General features: G+C 31.4%; 3 protein-coding genes across 5 annotated transcripts; 1 reads left to right on the forward strand and 2 right to left on the reverse strand.

Annotated features, from left to right (window-relative positions):
• Positions 1-7,339: 7,339 nt before the first annotated feature.
• Positions 7,340-9,693, reverse strand: LOC136998785 (uncharacterized). The gene is made up of 6 exons (XM_067351984.1): positions 9,392-9,693; positions 9,080-9,307; positions 8,818-8,988; positions 8,551-8,750; positions 8,274-8,436; positions 7,340-7,905 (listed from the first exon to the last, which is right to left on the reverse strand). Exons 1-6 carry the CDS (start codon positions 9,597-9,599, stop codon positions 7,793-7,795), a joined length of 1,083 nt encoding a protein of 360 aa, XP_067208085.1. The 5' UTR covers positions 9,600-9,693; the 3' UTR covers positions 7,340-7,792.
• LOC105679895 (uncharacterized) lies at positions 9,476-15,086 on the reverse strand. Of its 3 annotated transcripts, none has more exons than XM_067351978.1 (10): positions 14,850-15,086; positions 14,605-14,760; positions 13,740-13,969; positions 13,160-13,369; positions 12,892-13,075; positions 12,551-12,705; positions 12,152-12,374; positions 10,129-12,042; positions 9,693-9,895; positions 9,476-9,580 (listed from the first exon to the last, which is right to left on the reverse strand). In XM_067351978.1, the coding sequence occupies exons 2-8, from the start codon at positions 14,753-14,755 to the stop codon at positions 11,912-11,914; spliced, it is 1,284 nt and encodes a 427-aa protein (XP_067208079.1). In that variant the 5' UTR covers positions 14,756-14,760; positions 14,850-15,086; the 3' UTR covers positions 9,476-9,580; positions 9,693-9,895; positions 10,129-11,911. The 3 variants fall into 3 exon arrangements, with proteins under 3 accessions (XP_067208079.1, XP_067208078.1, XP_067208077.1); XM_067351977.1 differs by having other exon boundaries at positions 14,827-15,086; XM_067351976.1 differs by having other exon boundaries at positions 14,605-15,085.
• A 112-nt stretch (positions 15,087-15,198) lies between these two features.
• Positions 15,199-19,511, forward strand: LOC136998779 (uncharacterized). The gene is made up of 2 exons (XM_067351972.1): positions 15,199-15,726; positions 16,367-19,511. The coding sequence occupies exons 1-2, from the start codon at positions 15,637-15,639 to the stop codon at positions 18,923-18,925; spliced, it is 2,649 nt and encodes an 882-aa protein (XP_067208073.1). The 5' UTR covers positions 15,199-15,636; the 3' UTR covers positions 18,926-19,511.
• Positions 19,512-19,834: the final 323 nt, after the last annotated feature.

Below are 19,834 nucleotides of genomic sequence, written 5' to 3' on the forward strand. Positions count from 1 at the left end.
TGGGCTCCATAAAATTTCCACTCTTATCTAATTTAGCTAGGGAAATCTGGATGTGGTGTGCAGACCGGAATATCTTTATCTATGCTGCATATATTCCTTCAGCCCAAAATTGCGAAGCAGACGCCGAGTCTAGGGTAGTCTCCGAGGGAACTGAATGGACCCTAGATCATCGATATTTTAGTATAATCAATCATCGTTTTGGGCAGTTTGATATTGACTTATTCGCATCATCCATCAATAACAAATGCGTTAGATTTGTTTCTTGGCTTCCAGATCCTCTCGCGGAGGCAGTCGATGCCTTTTCGTTACACTGGGATAGCTTTTATTTCTATGCATTCCCCCCTTTTATCCTAATTTTAAAGGTTCTGCGTAAAATTATCTTCGACGAAGCGGAGGGGGTGGTTGTCGTGCCGTGGTGGCCAGCCCAACCATGGTTCCCCTTATTTAACCGCATTATAGTCAGTCGCCCTATCTGCTTCAATCCCAACATTAACATGTTATCATCTCCTTTCAGGAAATTTCACCCAGCTTGGGACAGGATTACCCTGGTTGCCGCGAGGTTATCCGGCAAGCCTTTGTCTACAGGGAAACTCCATCCCAAGCAGTAGCTACAATGCTCGCTTCTCTCTCAGAGGCTACTATAGCCCAATATGCGAAACCTATCAAGCTGTGGTGGAATTTCTGCAAAGAAAAGGACATCGACTACTTTACTCCGTCAGTGCCCGTCTTCTTGGACTTTTTATTGTCACAGTTTTTAGGGGTGCGCTCCTACGCCACCCTAAACTCATACCGTTCTGCTATATCGCTGGTTTCGACGAATGAAGTAGGTTCTCACCCTCTCATTAAGAGATTCTTTCGAGGAGTTGCGGCTTTGAAGCCTCAACGCCCTCGTTACGACTACGTATGGGACCCAGCTCCAGTTCTTAACTATCTGGCCTCCCTATACCCTCATAAGAACCTCTCTCTAGAATGCTTGTCTAAAAAGCTCATCACACTCCTTGCTCTTACTACCGCGCAGAGGATGCAGACGCTTGCAGCCATCCAGATCTCTAATATTCAATTCGCGGATTCCTTAATCATTAAAATTTCTTCGCGTTTAAAGACCTCGGGAATCGGCAGAGCTCAACCCTTGCTCTCGTTCAAGCCCTTCCAAAGTAAGCCAGAGCTTTGTCTTTTCTCTTTATTAAAGTTTTATTTACAATTCACATCCATCTTGCGCAGCGAAAGCTGTTCACCTCTTTTCATTTCTCTTCGGGCCCCGCATAGGCCGGTGGCAGCTCAGACATTAGCTTGCTGGGTTAAGGAGGTGCTTGGCTCAGCCGGAATTAATACTAGGATCTTCTCTGCACACTCTACTCGTCACGCTTCAACTTCTCTCGCTGCTAGTAGAGGTGTTAGTTTGGACGAGATCAGGCGTACTGCTGGCTGGAGCAGTTCCTCAAATGTCTTTGCCCGTTTCTACAATCGCCCGTTGCTTAGGGGCGCATCTTTTCAGGACACAGTCTTGAATAGTACATAAGAGTTTTTATAAACATATAGATTTTCAGATTTATTTCTTTTCCTACATAATCAAATGTATAATCCAAATAAAAAACGTTTTATTTTGTACCGTACGGAATCTACAACAAATCTGTGCTTTGAATATCTACAATTATATCCATCCGGACGAGACCTGGCATAATTTAATAATCAAACGAACTTACCGTGAAGTTCGATTATAATTATGCTGTCTCGTCCGGATGGAGTATCCCTCCCCCCCCCCCTTTTTTCTTTTTGTTCTATCCCAATTTTGCCAGATTTGTTACCTTTAAACTAATGAGGGCCGTGGCGATAGTACGGCGCGGCCTGCGTGCAGGCAGGCGGCGCGTTTTTTGAATCTGGCTTCAAAACCTGTTGAGGATAGCGCAGCGGAACGCTACTACAATTATATCCATCCGGACGAGACAGCATAATTATAATCGAACTTCACGGTAAATTCGTTTGATTATTAAATTTTACGCAATATTATAGAAATAACAGACTTGGAAAAAATGTATAATTCAAAAATGTTGCTGATAATAGTAAAATCGTAAAATAACTAATATTAAAAAGTGAATGTAAATTTAACAATAACAAGTATATCACATTAGAATAACATTTAGAAAAATCAATTCTGATAATTGCAACACATAATTAATTCTCTAACATCTCTATTGAATTTGCAATTTTCTAACATAGTTTATAAAATTTATAGAGATTCTCATCTATCATAAAAATATAACGTATAACATTTTATATGGCATCTACACGTTAGACAAATAGAAGTAATTAGATTACTTTCAGCTTTATCTCTCCATTCAAAAATAATATCTTTTTTCAGCTGGTTGAAGTTTGGAACGTTCCTGGAGCGATTTTTTAAAAATAATTTGTCATTCTTCTCCTTTTGCAGGGAGGAAGTTTCAAGACCCACAAACAAAGTACAAAAAAGACCGATCCAATACATGCGTCGGAAGACACCCTCATACTCAAAAAAACCTCCCCCCAAAATCTCTTAAAAAATCCTCTTTGTGTCTTCCGACGCATGTATCGGATCGGTCTCTTATGTATGTCGTGTGAGGGCCTCAAAACTTTCTCTGTGCAGAAAGAGAAGAGCGACAAATCATTAAAAAAAAAATCGCTCCAGAAACGTTCCAAACTTCAACCAGCTTTTTTTTCGTCAGATTTCAAGCGAATTTATATCACGACTAGCGAAAAATCACATTGTTATTAAATTGGTGGAAATTGGAGGAAGGAAATTGTTGTATTTCCACTACTTCCTTTTTTTAATATACTTATTTAATAAATAACAAAAATCTTACTTCTTCTATCGAGATAGAAAGAATATTAAAGTTAATAGTGACTATTTTAATTCATAAAAATTAATTATAAAAATTGAGCAATACATAACTTGTTTTTAATTCTCAACATTTGACAAAAACGATAAACCTTATGCACCAACCTAATAATGCTCAAAAAAACTATGCTACTCGCGAATCACGCCAATTTGACGAGTTTTCTTAGTATTTAACATAACGCAGCAGGGCTAATACGCGAAGCTGTATTAGCGGGCGACAGAGGACTTCCATGGACCTCCAAATCTGTTGTTGTGAATGGTTTGCAGAATGAAATACACCATCCCAAGTCAATTGAAATACTTAGTAGGTTTATTATAAGCCAAATCTTGGTTATACAGAACAGCGTTGATATAAACGTAAAAACAGAAAAATGCCAAAGCGTAAGTCTGTAAGCATACGCATTTACAATGGCGCAACCAATAAGCAAGTAGCAAATGGAAAAAGAAACGTAACATGCGACTTACAGATAAATACATAAAAATGGAACAGAAGGATACACTTTAATCTTACAGCAAAAAATCAAGATTTCTTGATTAGAAATTAAGAAATTGTGGTAAATACCCGTTTAGTCCATAAAGTATAGTAAAACGAGTAGCCGTTAGTTGCGAATGAAACGTTTCAACTTTTGGTATTGCAATGGTTTCATTGCGAACGATAATAGCTAATAATCCGTCACAAGTGGAATTTTTATCTTTTACACCCAAGCCGTTTACGTTTACTCTCACTGGCTTCAATTTAAAAATTAGAAATATTTTCTAGTTAGTCTTGTTAATACGACAATCTGTTTTCATAATGTGATCTATGCAATCTTACGTAAAGTTCAGCGTTTTGGAAAGTAAATTCCATATTTCACCGCAAAGTTCTGAAACCTTTGTATTGTTGGCGTGGAAAGTCAAAAAATGCGGTTCTTGTAATACGTAATCGATAAAATTATCATGCAATCTTTTTAGTATTAATTTATATTCTTTAATACATTATTATTTTGTAAGTTATGTTCATTAATTTTTCTTTAAGCATAGATAGATATTCTTTATGTTATTGTGGCAATTGCTTTTGTAATCATTGGAGATTTTCAGTTTAAGTTAAAAACACGGTGATGCATTAGCTCATACTTAGTCATCGAATTATCTTTTCTCAGAGATGTTTTCAATTTTGTTGTTGAAGATGTAAGTTATATAAGTGTTATAAAAAATGAAAGCTGTAGTCTCTTTAGAGACAAAAATTTCACAGTTTCAATATATAATAAATGTTCCTAAATAATCAAATTTTTTAATATACAAGTTTTTGTGTACAAATCGTGCTTTATTAATTAACGAATATCTAATAAATTTGTAGTGAGAAATTTGGATGCATGTGCAAAGTATATACAAAAATAACTGTGATTTTTAAAAATGTACCTGGTAAGAAGTTCTGCAAAGTCAACACTGTTAAAAATGTCATGAAATTTCATGAACTTTTAATATACAATGGTAAATGAAATTTAAATCACTCGTAATTGAAATGATATTTAATGTATAGATTTATGAAATTTAAGTTTTAGTAAGTTAAAATATAAGTGTACTAGAATTTAATATACTTTTAATATACGGAGGTATAAATAAATTTCAATTTACTGTAAATTAAGTAAAATTTAATGTACATGTTCATTAAATTTAGTTTCGCGGCAAAATTGGCTCCCTCGCGCGCTTCCTGCCAAGGGCAAGATCGCGCGGCAAAGCCATCAATTGTTTTTAGACTGTTCTAGACACACGCTTTGCTCGTCGCCAGATATTTGAGGTTATAGTGATTGCCGTGGAACAAAGTGCGACGTCAATTATATAGTGCAAAAGTACGACGTTAATTATATTGTGGATCTTGTATTAACAATAATGTAAGTATATCTCTGTAAGTATATCATACGAAATCACATGCTTATAATTTTAACCAGACAGCACGCATATCCGTTCAGAAGACGTCTTTTCAATGTGCATGTAAATTTTAATAGTCAGTAAGATTTAATAAACAAAAAGTATAAGTTCCCCAGGTAGCACAACGTCGTCAATTAGACGTCTTTTTTACGTACGTTTTCGTCAGGACTTACGTCAAACTGACGGTTAGTATGACGTCTAAATGACCCTATACTGACGGCCATTTGTCACAGCATAAATGACGTCATCAGATGACAACAATATAACGTCATTGGATGACATTAGTATGACGTCATCTGATGACATTAGTATGACGTCATAATGATTTTAGAATTGCCTTAAAAATAACGTTAAAATTAAAATTTAAAAAGACAAAATATATTTACATAATATATTTATTTATTCATTATATGTACGTTTTACAATATTTAGACTTATGTGCTTTACAATACTAACAATTAAATTTTCAAATGATAAAAATAAAATATATAGTTGAGCATCTAATACTGATACTACCTCTAAACGGCAACAATAAAATAAATTCTTATTTGTAGTATTTATCTATTTTATAGCACAGCCTTTAATAAAAAAAAATGCAACGTTTTTGTCTTAAATTTAATTTAAGGTAATTAAGTGAGCCTAAAATGTCTTTATTCAAGTATTATATATTCGAAATTGTATGTATTATATATTTAAATGTTATATGTGAAAACAATTTTACTTGTATATATAAACCATTTGAATTAATAAAAACATTTTAAGCTCACTTATCTTAATTTTTAACTGTATATATATGTATATATATATATATATATATATATGTTTCTTTAAAATAAAAATTGTTTTCTTAATTAAAAGTTAATATTTTATTCAAAATTTTATTCTTCTTTTATTCTAACGTTTTGCTCTAATATTTTTTTTAATATGTATAAATAATAGGAAAAGAAACCCAACAATTATCAAAAGGAAACACAATGCACTTTGCAAGTATATCATGAAAAGACCATATATCAGATTCATAAGTTAAATTTTTTACAACATAAATATTTAATTCTTTTGAATTTAGGGGATACTTATATAGAGAATCATAGGATGTAAAGTATTTTCCAACAATAAATATTTCTTGTAGGCTTATAACGACAATATTTTGAATTTGAATGAGTATATTATTTTTCATTAAACAATACGAATTTGCACTTGAATAAGAATGTGTCGAAATAGTAAAATCTCCATGTTTAAATTTTTTAAATTGCTTACAGAAAACGCTTTTAAATTTTTCAGGTAATGGACTCAAATTATCTTCTACAGCATGAATAGACTGTTTTTCTATGATAGGTAAATTATTCTCTAATGCTACATTTATTTCGTGTAATCTACGACCAATTTGTTGCAAAGGATAATTAGAAGATTTTATTAAATTTTTAATCTGGCCAAGATAATTCTCAAACGGGAAACATGAAAATGAATCTAATGGCTCATAAATCTGCACATCATCAGCTAAATGACATAATATGTGTACATTATAGATTAAGAATTCTTGGCCGTATAATTGTTCACAATGTTTAACAAATATATTCAACAGTTCTTGTGGAAATGCACAACTAAATTTTGATATAAATTTTGCAGATATTAGAATTGATATTGCAGTATGAAAAAGTAAATAGTGCTCATAGACGGCTGTAACAACTATATTTTTTAGTACAAGGGGTCCTAAATATAATAAAAATGTACGGAGCTCTGTCGCTTTCCACCTTGGAAGCTCATGAAGTGTCCTGGGTTTTCTATTAAATTCTAATGGCATATATGATTTTAAGGATTCTAAATGTTCTGATAAAATATTCACTTTACGACCAGATAATCGTGTTGTTAACGCACCACTTATCCAAAAATTTAATAATTTTCGCATTACTCCTAAGCAACAAGCATGCATATAATCAATTGGAAAAACAGTGATCATGTCGATTCCCAATTTAATTAAAGGAGAGATTTTGATATGGTGATCCTCATCTTGTTGATTAATAAAAGAAATATTTGTTCTTTTCGGTGCAGATATATTTCTAAATACAACTCGACTTTGTATATACTGTCCTCGTATCACACATTTTTCGCAACATGAATAGCCAGTATGGGATTTTATACATTTTATGAATGCTCTAGCAGGTGCATCGCACACAAAACTATGGATAGCAATGTAATATCTTTTGTTATTGATTTCAATACCTTCTTGCAACAAATATAGAAGTTCGTCAATAAAATCTTCTAGAAATAATTCTAAAGGCTGTGGTTTTGATCTACCGCAAAATATACCAATAGCAAAGGGATTACTTTTAAAATTTTTTACTAGTCCTAAAATCGGCCAGAACTGTAAATTTGAACTGTTAAATAATGGAAGTCCATCAATATTAAAACTGATATCTAACTTATTTTCAAAATTTTCTGCTGTTTGCGATACAATAGATTTTAAAATATTTTTCAGACCGATATAATAAAAATCCCCATTATTAAGTTGTTTTGTTTTAATATTTCTTGGCGTTTCTAATAATGTTCTGGAGTCTAAAAGCAATTCATCATGATGAAAAACGTGTAATACGTGTAATAAACCAGTAATTGCAGAATGTGTGACATTAAAATTAAAAGCCCACTGTCTTAACATTGAGTTTAAACGGCTGAGAAACTGTACTATTTAAATCAGATGAAACTAAAGTGTTGTCAGACAACGTTAGCGATAAACTTGCATCGTAATTACTGGACACATTATTTTTAAGTATATTGTTAATATCGTTATCTTCATTTTCACTATTAAGTGAAATATTCCCATGTGATATATTTGACACATTATTATCAAGTGCATCATCATTATTACTATTTTCAAATATACTATTAAGTGAAATATTCTTATGTGTTATGTTGGGTTTCTTATCACATATTTGAAGTGTTTTACGAACAGTTAGTGCAATTCTACGATAACATTGGCGTTTACCTACAACAGGTTTCAACTTATATTTAATTTTTTCAGGCATTTTCTCTCGTTTTCTTCATACGATCTTGAGCATGCTTCAGCCAAACTTTTATTGCATCTTCTATTTCCTTATCGGTTGTATTGGCGACGCTTCTCTTGACTGCACCTAAGAAATATCAAGTTTCCGTAAAATTTAAACCATATTATATATAACATTAAAAGATTGAAAGTATCTATACTAAATTAAATAATTCAAATTAAAATGTAGAATTATTAAGATTTAAATAAGTTACAATAAAGAAAATTTTTAGCAATAAAGTTTTAATTATGAATGTGTTTAAAAGTGAATTTAGATGTAATTTTATATATAAATTTATAAATTGAATTTTATTTAAGTTATGTACAAATTGCCTGTCATTTTTATTAATTAAAATTGATAGAAATTATATACGGTAAATTACATCAAACTAAAGAAAAAACCAAATGCCCATCTATGCACACATACAAAAAATAAATACATAAAAGAACACTTACCAACAATTAAATTTTTCAGGGATAAATCTGAAAAGGCTCTTTTCTGTGAACGTTTGCCGTAATAATTAAAATTTATTGCCACAGCATCAGTCAAAATATATTTTAAAATTCTATTTGTTTTGCTTGGTACATGATTCCCACCCAGACTAGACAAATATGCCGACTAAAAAGAAATTTAATTATCTATGGTATTAAATGCTATTATGTATACATGCTATGGTATTAAATGCTATTATGTATACATGCTATGGTATTAAATGCTATTATGTATACATACCAAAGCTATATTATCATCATTATTTGTTTTCAAGTAAACATCTAACTGATCTAATTCCTCAACTGTTTTCAATGGAAATGCAAATGGTATATCAGGCAATCCAGTCACATTGTTTACATTTTTTGTATTTTGTCTGTTCATCCATCGCAATATTTCATCATTCTGTTCTTTGACAGTAGCTATCAGGGAAACAAGTTTTTCTGAAAAATATCTTATTATAAAAACTGTCGACATTCTATCTACTTTCACAAATAAGCTTTTACAAACCAAAATTATCCACTGTATGAATAAATTGACGATGTGAACGTGGAGTTGTTGAAATATTTATGTTATTATTTACAGAATTACTTGCAGTACTTGTTACACCGGGGCTTATATTTTCACTTGTATTGAGAGTACTAATCGGCAAAGGTGAATCAGAACGGGCCAAAGTAAAATCTGAAAATAAATGTAACAAATATTTATTTTTTTAAGGTTATATAAAACAATAGAACACACATTTGAATATATATAAAATAAGTAGATATACCTTTCTCTAAACGTTTAGAAGTATTATTAACATTTATTTGTTTTACTAGGGGTGGTCTGGGTAATTGTTTCTTTCGTTGTTCCTCTTGTTCATCATCTGACGAACTACATATTCTTTTATTAGGTATCCTTTTCCGTTTTTTACGTATACTTTCGTTTTCTTCTTCACTTTCCAAATTTGATATAATTTCTGATTGTTTTAGTTTCTCTCTTATCTTTACAAGATCATCTGCAATTTAGAAAAAATGTAGAATAAATAAATAAATACATATATATGTAGAATAAACAAATAAATATGAAAAATCTAATTTACCACTTCTGTAAAAAATACGCGAAATACTGTGCAGTGTCCATTTTTCAGTATCAACTGTCTCCCCTGTTTTCAAAGCTTTATCAAATTTATTTTGATCTTTATAAGGAGGCCAAAAAACTTCCTTTTTTAAAAGTGTAAGCCATGCATTGTTAACAGCAGCTACACCACCACCGTGTTTTTCATCAAATTCTACAACAACATAAGCCATACTTATTTTTGGATTATTTCGCTGCAAAGAAAGGATAATATAATATATATATTTATGTATTACAAGATTAGAGAGATATTTTAATAAACTCACCTGTACGCTTTAAATCTTCTATCAAATTTATTACAATGTTAATGTAAATATTTTCACTTGTATAATTAATATAAATAAAGATAATATAGTATTGTCGGTTTTAGGCTTCAATATCACAATAATTTATGCATTAATATATACGCATTTGCATATTGAAAGCTAACTTTTTCACGCATAGAAACATCAAATCAAATAATAAAATCCTGCAATTTATATAGAAACAAATTTGTACTAAACATGTTTAGTGCTGCAGTTTTATATGCAAAGGCACAATGTGAAAGCAAGTACTTGTAGGTTATGATCTCAAAACAAAAACAAAAAGCAAATCTTTAATAATAATAGACAAAGAACTTGAATCCCATATTAATAACTGTATACTGCACATGTACGAAAAAGAAATAAGGTTGAGAAAGGAGTGTGTACACACAATATTTACCCTTTTGCTAAATTATTTTCTCTTCATTTTGTAAAAAAACACAGATAAACAGAAACTTCAACCGGCCCCAGAATCACTTATTGTGCACGTGTTACATTTCTCACTTTCCCGCTATTACCACAGTAGATCTATTCTTTTCAGCTGAACTGGCTGCACTAGTTCAGAGTTTATCTCTTTCCTTCTAATATGGAGTAAAAAAGAGACCTAGTGTATACTGTGCTATTACACTGTTACTCATACTGTCTTGTCCAATCCAGAACCCAGAATTGCGCCTGCGCTTCACGTTCGCGCCACGCTACTCAGTTCAAATGCATTCTACATTCTAAATGGCATCAATGGAGTTTTCCTTATTATACGCTCGCAGTGATCATTTGTTACAAGTGCGTGATAGGGTAGGATTCTATCGATGCCATTAGATATACTTTCCATACTTTTGGACGAAATTGCAAACGCAGTAATTAATAATAAAGCAATATTATTAACTATATTTTTCATTGCCTACTTTTTACCTTTATCATTCTATTTGTGTTTGAATATCTTTACATATTGCGATTTTTTCACTTATGATATAACCATCGCATTATTACATCGATAATTACTATAAGTAAAAAGTTTAAAAGTGGAACGAACAAAGTCTGTTTTAATTAAGAAAAACTTAAAAAATAAAATTGTAAATAATAAATTTGGTCTTAAAAAGACGTCTAATTCACGTCCTTTTTATAACGTCATAATTTTGTCAACAATAGGACGTTAAATACACGTCATTTAGAAGACATATGACGTCTTGGACGAAATATGACCTAAAATTGACGTCAATATGACTATGTGTGCTACCTGAGTCGTAATATTCATTACTCGAGTTAGTTTCATGACAATTTATTTTTTTATTATCCGAAGCAAAACCGAGTGCGAGTAAATATAAAATGTAAGAATTAATTTATCATAGGTAGGAAGCAAATTGTATTTATCAATCATCAAATTATTAATATGTTTTACAGATTAAAATGTTTTATTGTCAATTTTGTGCATTTGAAACGTCATCATTGAGATCTCACTTGAATCACCACAAATTTCATAGAAATATCACATGTTACTATTACTGTGGATTTAATAAATGCACCAAGTTTTTTCAAAAAAATATCTATTTAACAAAACATTTAATTCGTATTCACGGCTTGCTGTCAAAAAATCAGAGAACTATTATCAGGGAGGCAACTTGCACTTCTGACGAACGATGCAAATATATACCCGGGAAAAAATGCCCATGCTTGATCATACATAAGAATACATACTCATGTGTGGAGACTCCATACATGTCTATGTATGGATTTTGACCTGACATGGTCATGTACAATCATATACGCCCATGCACAATTATTCACGGTTGTATACAAGTATATATGGCTGTATATGATTGTACACTGCCATATACGGCCATGTATCAGGTTAAAAATTAATAAATAATGAAACAGTATTCATGAAAAGGAAAAACTTTATTTATTAAACCTTGATAAAGTTTACAAAAACCATCAAAATTTTTATAGCAGTCAATCAATATTTTTTACCAGTACAAAAAAATAAAAAGTCCTTTTTTTTTAATTTTGTAACATTAAATAAATTATATTTAATAAATTATGTTTTAATTTTACGTAACGTAATAGAGGTTGTCTTTTTTTAATTTTAAGCAACTTAAATAATTTTAAATCTCATAGTAGATTAATAAAAAAAAAAAATTTTTTTAATTTTAAAAAACGAAATGAGCACAAACACCCGTTCAAAAAAATTACTTGTTTTGGGCATCAGCGTTTTTCAGCTCTCTTTTTATTTCGCCCAGTTTTTGTGACATCGCGGTATTTAGTTCCTTGATAGATTGTGTTACCCACCCTTTTCTTTTTGCCAATTTCATTGCATAATCTGTAAACAAAAACATAATTTTTATACATAAATATATAACATTTTATCGCTATATAAATACGGAAATAATAATTGTGGCATAATTGAAGAATAAATATACATTACTAACCAATGATACTATTTCTTGCGTGCAAGTTTAAACAAGTGATGTCGTCTTTGTTTTCATGCACTCCGCGGTGACTTGCGCCCGTGAATGTGCAGTCCTTTAAGCTCTCAAGCTTAAATACGCCTACAATTAGGCGGCGGACAATATGGCTCGCCTTGTGCGACGAACTCAATGCGACTTCCAAAACGCGTTCATTGCAGAACACCCCATCCTGCAGTAAGACCATCTGTAAAATATTAGTAATATTTACTATCATAAATGTTATTTTTTCAATATCAAATATTATTCTTAAGATTGCAATATATATGATCACAATTTCAAGATATGCTTTTTTTAATGTAAAATTGCGTTTAGAAAACATTTAGGAATCTTATTAAAGGCATAGGAACTGTATTATTTTACCTTATCGCCTGGCGAATTTTGTCCTAATAATTGGTCGTTAGATTGCAGATTACGCTCGTCAACTGTAGTTGATGGGTAATCATCATCACTATATTCATCATCATCCATAATCTTATTAGTAGTTTCTTTTGCCTTTATATTTTTGATTTTTGATTCTGAAAGTGATAACACATTAAAATACAAGTATATTATTACAGTATTACAGTATATTATTTTTTTAAGTAAAGTTATTTATTCAAATATATTCATCAATAAATAATCCTCACTAATAATTTTTTAATATTTTCCAATAGTTAAAATTTATTCTTTTCTAAAATTTCTATAATTAAAAAATGCCATACCTAGATCCTGTCGCAAATCCTTATTTTCGTCATCTACTATTGAATAATAATTTCTTGAAAGCTCTTTGGTCTCATTTTTTTTAAGTGCTGGTAACTCAGATTTTTTCCGCGGCTCCAAAACTGGTGCGTTTGACGCTATTTTCATTAATGCCGCGATATCTGATTGCTTCTGCTGTGCATAATGCTGAAATGATAATCAGAGAGTATTATACTGATTCAGTTTGATGAATAGCAATTAATATGTAAAATATTCATAAAATATAATTACCTTTTTTTTTGCGATTTTTTCGGGAGTTGTTAATTCCCTGTTTGACTCATCTTCTGACCACGAAGCATTTTTCGAATCGGGAGAACTACTTAGGTTACTGTTTTCGATGCTGATCGATTTTTCTTTCTTTTGGATATCGATCACTTTTGAAACTTGAGCCTGCATTGCCGAAGAAAGTTTCTCCTGCCAATTTGCACTTTTATTGCTTTTCTGAAAAAAGAGTCATAATTTCATTACATTTTAAGAGATATAGGGATATGTATATTAAAGAAACAAAGTAAAAATTTTAATATATATGATTTAATCAGGGCTGGGCAAACACATTTGAAATACAAAATACAAAATACTAACAATTTTAGTATTTATTGCAAAATATCTTCAATTTTTTAATTTAAAATACAAAATTTTTGTATTTTAAATCGAAAATTAAAAATTAAAAGTATTTTGTATTTTATAATTTAAATACCAAGATTGTGTTAGCATTGTACATTTTGTATTTCAAATATTTTATTGTATTTGAAATACAATTTGAAATACATTTTGCCCAGCCCTGGATTTAATATATATTGAAAATACTTACGGCTCCATTCCCTTTCAATAAAACATTTCGTGGTTTTTTATTCTCGCCCGACAAGAGTTTAGTCTCTGGCGACCACCTTTTTACAGATGCTTTTTTACGACTAGAGCCCAATTCAGACCGATCTATTACTTTCGATGCTTCCGATTTATTGCATTTACTTTTTGACGCGCGTTTATTTTTTTCTTCAGCTTTCAACATTTTTATTTTCTCGTCAATTTTTGTTTCATCATCTATAACATATATGTAAATAATAATGTTTCACTTTAAATGTGTAATAGTCTATATATAGTCTATATAGTCTATAAAATTATAAAAATTTTTAACATTTTTTGGATATCGAACATTAACCCTTTGAAACACCATGTTACTCCTAAGCAACACCTGAGAGAATTGGAAAAAAATAGAATTTATTAATGAATCTTCATGCTGTTTGGCATAAATATAGTCGAAGGATACCTGCATCAAAGTACTGATTACATACATATGAATTTGAATAAGAAGTACATATATATAAATAAACAGTTAAATATATAATCTATGATTGAGTTGAGAAGGGTTGCACATCCAGCCATACATTATTTATGTTCATGGGCAAAGTAACGAGAAATATTTTGTGCTAGGAGATGGCTGGATGATAGATATCCAAAGGCAGATACAATTGTCGCCTTATTCTGTCGCCTTAATATTCTGTATAAATTTTATTACATATTTAATGTTTGATATCCAGAAAATGTTAAAAATTTTTATAATTTTATAGACTATTACATATTTAAGATGGTTAAAACAACAAAAAACATTAAAATATTTATTTATTATATTTTGAAATTTTATGCATATAGTCTTAATTAACATGTTAATTTTTTACCTGATCTCATGATGACGGATCCGTCGTAATGTTTTTTATTCCAGACGAACATAACTTTGTCCCCAGGTCTTATGTTCTCTTCGTCAAAAATGACCGCATTTTCGTGAACCACACAATATGAACCATCTGATTCGCATTGCAGGATGAACATTATTGCTATTAAATAAAAACGACTTTTCTTAATTCTTATTTTACATAATGCAATATTATGAACACACGCACTTTGCAGACACGGAAGTACGCACACGCGTTTCCACAGAGTTTCCTAGCCTCGTGTATAATTTTTGCAGGTTAGAACACGTAGTTGTGGTATTTGTTCGTCCAGCACTGGCGCTCGTACAGAACAAAGGAAAAAATTGTTGAAACAATAAAAGGCGCTTGGCACCTCGATGTCGGCGCAGCGAATCGGCGATACTGGGTAGCGATACTGATGTACTGGGGTGGAGGATGGAGCTCGGCACGTTGGGCTCTACCAGTGATGCGATGTTTCTTACCGGGCTCCCGGCTTCCGAGCCCCACACAAGCGAGAAGCGTGTACATGTGCTGCGCGGAACACTTTGCGCAGCACATGTACGCGCTTCTCGCTTGTGTAGGGCTCGAGAGCCAGGAGCCCGGTAGGAAATATCGCATCCCTGGGCTCAACACTCTACAGTCGTAACGCGGGAAAGAACGATTTTTTTTGACAGATCAATAACAATGACTTTCAATAAAGACACGCGTGTGTAGCAATGGCAATTATTTTGTTATATTAGATATATCATATCATTGAAAATATTAATTTCAAATACATAATACATAAACCTAATATAATCATAAATTCATAGTTTTCTATAGCTATCAGAAAAGTTCTGGTTCCCGCGTTGTGACTGTACGGACTGCGTAGACCACAGTGCCCGCAGCGGCTATATGTGCAAAGCTGATCAGTTGATCATGGTTGCACTGGCAGTGACATGCAAGTATAGCGTACAGAGCAAAAGTATCAACTGAAAGATTCTTACTCAATTTTTTATCAAATATCCATACGCATAAAAAATGTCAAACGATATTCGTGATTATGATGAACCAGTGGCGAAAAAGAAATTATATCATTCTCACCCTTGGAAGATTGATGGAAACCTTTCGGTACGTATATACACAGTTTCATTTATAATGACATTCTCTTAATGCACTTATTGTAACTTTGGTCCTTTATATTTATTTCATATTAAAATATGTGAGTGCGATTGGCAGGAAATTTTCATATATATTACTTAAAAAAAAAATACTTTTCATACGCTAAAAATTGAACTATTTCAAGCCGCTGTAACTCGGCGAAAAATCATCGTAGACAAAAAATTAACAAAGCATTTTGAAGTTTGAAGTTTTAACTTTAACGTACTATCGATAGTTTTTGTAATTTTTTGTCTGCGATAATTTTTCGCCGAGTAATGATATATAACTTGTAAAAATACAGGTTTAGTTTTAAAATCATGAAAGATAAAAATATTTAAAAAATCTGTCGATAGCACGTGCTATCCTTCCTTGTTTCGTGCTTTAAAAAAGAACGCATCGCTTTGTTCCTTAAAATTATGTATTTTTGTAGCTTTATAGCTGGATATAAAAAAATTTTTTTCGGACTTTTTGGGGACAATATATTAATATATATATATATTTATATAGAACTTATTTTCTGGTGCAAATATTAACATAATATTCATGTTTCATTTATGTATGTATATATATTTATATATATTTAATAAATTATATTTTTTTTTATATATAGATCCCTCTAAGAACATTACAAAGGTGGCGGAATAAAGTAAGGGCTTCTTTGGATGAAAATAATTCCATTATATTTGTAGAAGAAGGCTCATCTACAGGTATCAAGGATCAGACCGTACATGAAAGCAATAGCTCAGCTGACTCGGAAGAAAAAAGCCTACTACTAGTAGATGACGATGGCAGCGAATTGGAAGAAAACGATGATGATGAAGGAGCAGAAGAAGACGCTGAAGGTGAAGAAGAAGAAGAAGAAGAAGTTGAAGGAGAAGAAGAAGATGAAGAAGAAAATGAAGAAAGCAAAAATGAAGAAGAGGATGAAAATAATGTTAGTGACATTGAGAGGAACTGCAGTTCGGAGAGTAGTTATGAGGTTGGTGACAATCAAGACAATCAAAATGACGAGGTAGTTGAAACATATAGTATGTTGTATGAGAATAGCCCAAAAAGTACAGATGAATGTGTCTTAGCTGTTTTCGAATTGTACATTAAACACAGGATGACGAAAGAGAATTTAAAAAATACTTTGTTGACAATTTGTAATATGCTTCCACAGCCGAATAATATGCCTAAATCTTGTTTTCAGTTATTTCAGTATACTCGAAACATCGCTCCTCAGTGCTCTGTCACGGAACACTTCTATTGTAAAACGTGTCTTTTTTATGATAATAATATCTTTGTTAACAACTGTTGCCGAGTATGTTTATCAGGCGGCGGTAGATCGGTATTTTATGAATTGGATATATCGCAGCAAATTAGACATATGTTTGAGCATAGAAATCTTGCTGAGATTTTAAATCAATCGAAGTGTCGTGATCGCGATCCAAATGTAATTAGCGACATTACTGATGGAACAGAATATATTAGAGTAAATTGTAGAAGGGAAAAAGGAGTGTATGATTTAACTTTAATATTAAATACTGATGGTGTTTCATTAATGAAAAGTTCAAAGGCTCAGTTTTGGCCATTAATGTTTATGATAGCTGAAATCCCAGAGTATCTTCGGGAATCTTTCTTAGTCGTCACTGGTTTGTGGTATGATGAACGCAAACCGTTAATGAATACTTATCTTCAACCGTTTTGTTCAAAATTACAAGATTGTTTTAATGCCGGCGTTAATTGGATTGATCCAAAGACTAATGAGAGTGGCAATTCTAAAATTGTAGCTCCATTGATAGTGGCTGATGCCCCATGCAGAGCAGAGATGCAAAATATTTCCTATTATAACGGACGTTTTGGCTGTAATAATTGCGAAATTAAAACCAAAAAGTGTACAGTTGTGGAAACTCTCTCTGGTAAAAAGCGGATTCGTATATATCCTTTCATCAACGAAATTACTCTAAGAACAGGAGAAAAGATGGAAAAACAAGGGAAAAAAGCAGCCAAACAGAATACTATTATTAAAGGTGTAAAAGGAAGATCAATTATTGCAGCTCTACCCCTTATTGATGTAGGTACATGTTTCATGCCTGAATACATGCATTCTGTTCTTTTGGGAGTTGTGAAGCAATTTATGGTTCTTTGGTTCGAAAAAACTGGAGATTGGAATGTGAAACATTTTATGGCTGAAATTGATACCAGATTATTAAACATCTTACCTCCGGATACATTTAGTCGCTTACCACGAAGTATATTCCATTTCAAGTCTTATAAGGCATCCGAATTCTATAATTGGCTCTTATTTTATTCAGTCCCTATTATGATTGATTATTTACCAGAAAAGTATTTCCAACATTGGCTTCTTCTCGTCATAGCTATATTCACGTTATTGCAAAAAAATATTAAGAAAGTACCAGATCTTGATGAAGCAGAATATTTGCTTAAATTATTTGTAAGGGACATTGAAATTTTATATGATGACCGTCAGTTAACATACAATGTTCATCAGCTGTTACACCTTACCCTCTGTGTGAGACGTTGGGGTCCTCTGTGGGCTAATTCAGCATTTCCATTCGAAAATTTTAATGGATTTCTTTCAAATTTTGTACATGGCTCGAAACATATCGGCAAAGAAATTGCAAATAATTTACAAATAGTTAACGGAGTTCAAATTCTAAGAAACAAAGTTAATAAAATTAATAGATCTAATTCGACCCTACAAAAAGATAATGAAGTTAATGGTAATAGCGTGAAAGTAACGTTAAGTGACTCTGAGAGGGAATTGCTAATAGCGCATCAGTTTAGTGTAACTAATATACTAATGTATGCCAGAGCTACAATTTCTAGTAAAACATATACCTCTGAAATTTATAAGAAAATAAAAAGTAATAGTTACACTGTTTACATTAACTTTCAAGATAAATCTAATATTTATGGATCAATCAGATTCTTCTTCAAATCTAAAGGCGTGGTATATTTTATACTTCGTCAATTTTTCGTGAAACATGTAAATATTATTTATAATCAGGATACAATGATGAAGGTCAAGCATGTAATACCTGTGGAAGAAAATAGGCATCAATTTGTTATAATTAATTCAAATGACATAAACTTTATGCATAAAGTTGTGAAAATTGAAAATTTTATATGCAAACAACCAAATTTTCTTTCTAAAGTCTTATGATTATTATGATCAAATCATACTTCTGTTATATACAGCACATAATATATCGAATCATAATAAGTTCCTGTGTATGTACTTTACTTTATATGTAACTGCGTTTTTTTACTGTAACACACATTTATATATAATATATTAAAAATATATAATTAATTTTATAAGATATTATATATAATACACCGCCGCCTGAGTTTAATATTCTGCAGGATTTATCGTATAATGTTGTGTATATTTTATAATTATAGCTATTTATAATAAAAACAAAATGTTTTATCAAGAATAATTAATATTATATTTTATATTCATAATTTATATATCCGGAAAAATGCCTTATAAAGTCGTATATGATTATGTCTGCACATGTATAAATTTGTGTAAATCAGTATGACACCATACATTCCAAGTATGAATGTATACGAACATATGCGATCATATATGACCGTACGAATAAGAATTCCGTTACGGTACGGAATCGTATATGATCATGTATGATCATATAGTAGCTTGCATACAATCATATATGGTTTTTTATAAATTCATGTATTAATGAATATGACCATATACGATTATGCATGCTCATATACGACCATGCAAGATCGGACAATGTATTGTATGGAATGGTGTATGATCATGCATAGTCGTAAACAGTCTGCACACACAACACGTATGGTTCCATACAAATACATGTTCGAATGTATATGATCATGCATGGTTATATATACAACCATTCATGAATATATATAATTATACATAATAATATATTATCATTCAAAATTATGTAACATTTCATGTATACTTTTGTATGCTCATATATAATTATATAAAATCAAGCGTGAACGTTTTTTCCCGGGTATGTACTGTTGACATATGCAAAAAAGAATTTGATAATTTTTCTAAACTAATAAAGCATTT

Source organism: Linepithema humile, chromosome 3 (genome assembly GCF_040581485.1).
Source record: "Linepithema humile isolate Giens D197 chromosome 3, Lhum_UNIL_v1.0, whole genome shotgun sequence".
Taxonomy (NCBI): Eukaryota; Metazoa; Arthropoda; class Insecta; order Hymenoptera; family Formicidae; genus Linepithema; species Linepithema humile.

What these genes read in the sequence shown, in the direction of transcription:
- LOC136998785 (XM_067351984.1), bottom strand. Translation starts at nt 9,599, where the DNA reads ATGGCTTATGTTGTTGTAGAATTTGATGAAAAACACGGTGGTGGTGTA. An exon ending in GCGTATTTTTTACAGAAGTG is followed by an intron (nt 9,308 to 9,391) that starts GTAAATTAGATT and finishes TCTAAATTGCAG; the next exon opens with ATGATCTTGTAAAGATAAGA. An exon ending in CCTGAAAAATTTAATTGTTG is followed by an intron (nt 7,906 to 8,273) that starts GTAAGTGTTCTT and finishes GATATTTCTTAG; the next exon opens with GTGCAGTCAAGAGAAGCGTC.
- LOC105679895 (XM_067351978.1), bottom strand. Translation starts at nt 14,755, where the DNA reads ATGTTCATCCTGCAATGCGAATCAGATGGTTCATATTGTGTGGTTCAC. An exon ending in ATCCGTCATCATGAGATCAG is followed by an intron (nt 13,970 to 14,604) that starts GTAAAAAATTAA and finishes TATATGTTATAG; the next exon opens with ATGATGAAACAAAAATTGAC. An exon ending in GGATTTGCGACAGGATCTAG is followed by an intron (nt 12,706 to 12,891) that starts GTATGGCATTTT and finishes TATCACTTTCAG; the next exon opens with AATCAAAAATCAAAAATATA.
- LOC136998779 (XM_067351972.1), top strand. Translation starts at nt 15,637, where the DNA reads ATGTCAAACGATATTCGTGATTATGATGAACCAGTGGCGAAAAAGAAA. An exon ending in AGATTGATGGAAACCTTTCG is followed by an intron (nt 15,727 to 16,366) that starts GTACGTATATAC and finishes TTTTATATATAG; the next exon opens with ATCCCTCTAAGAACATTACA.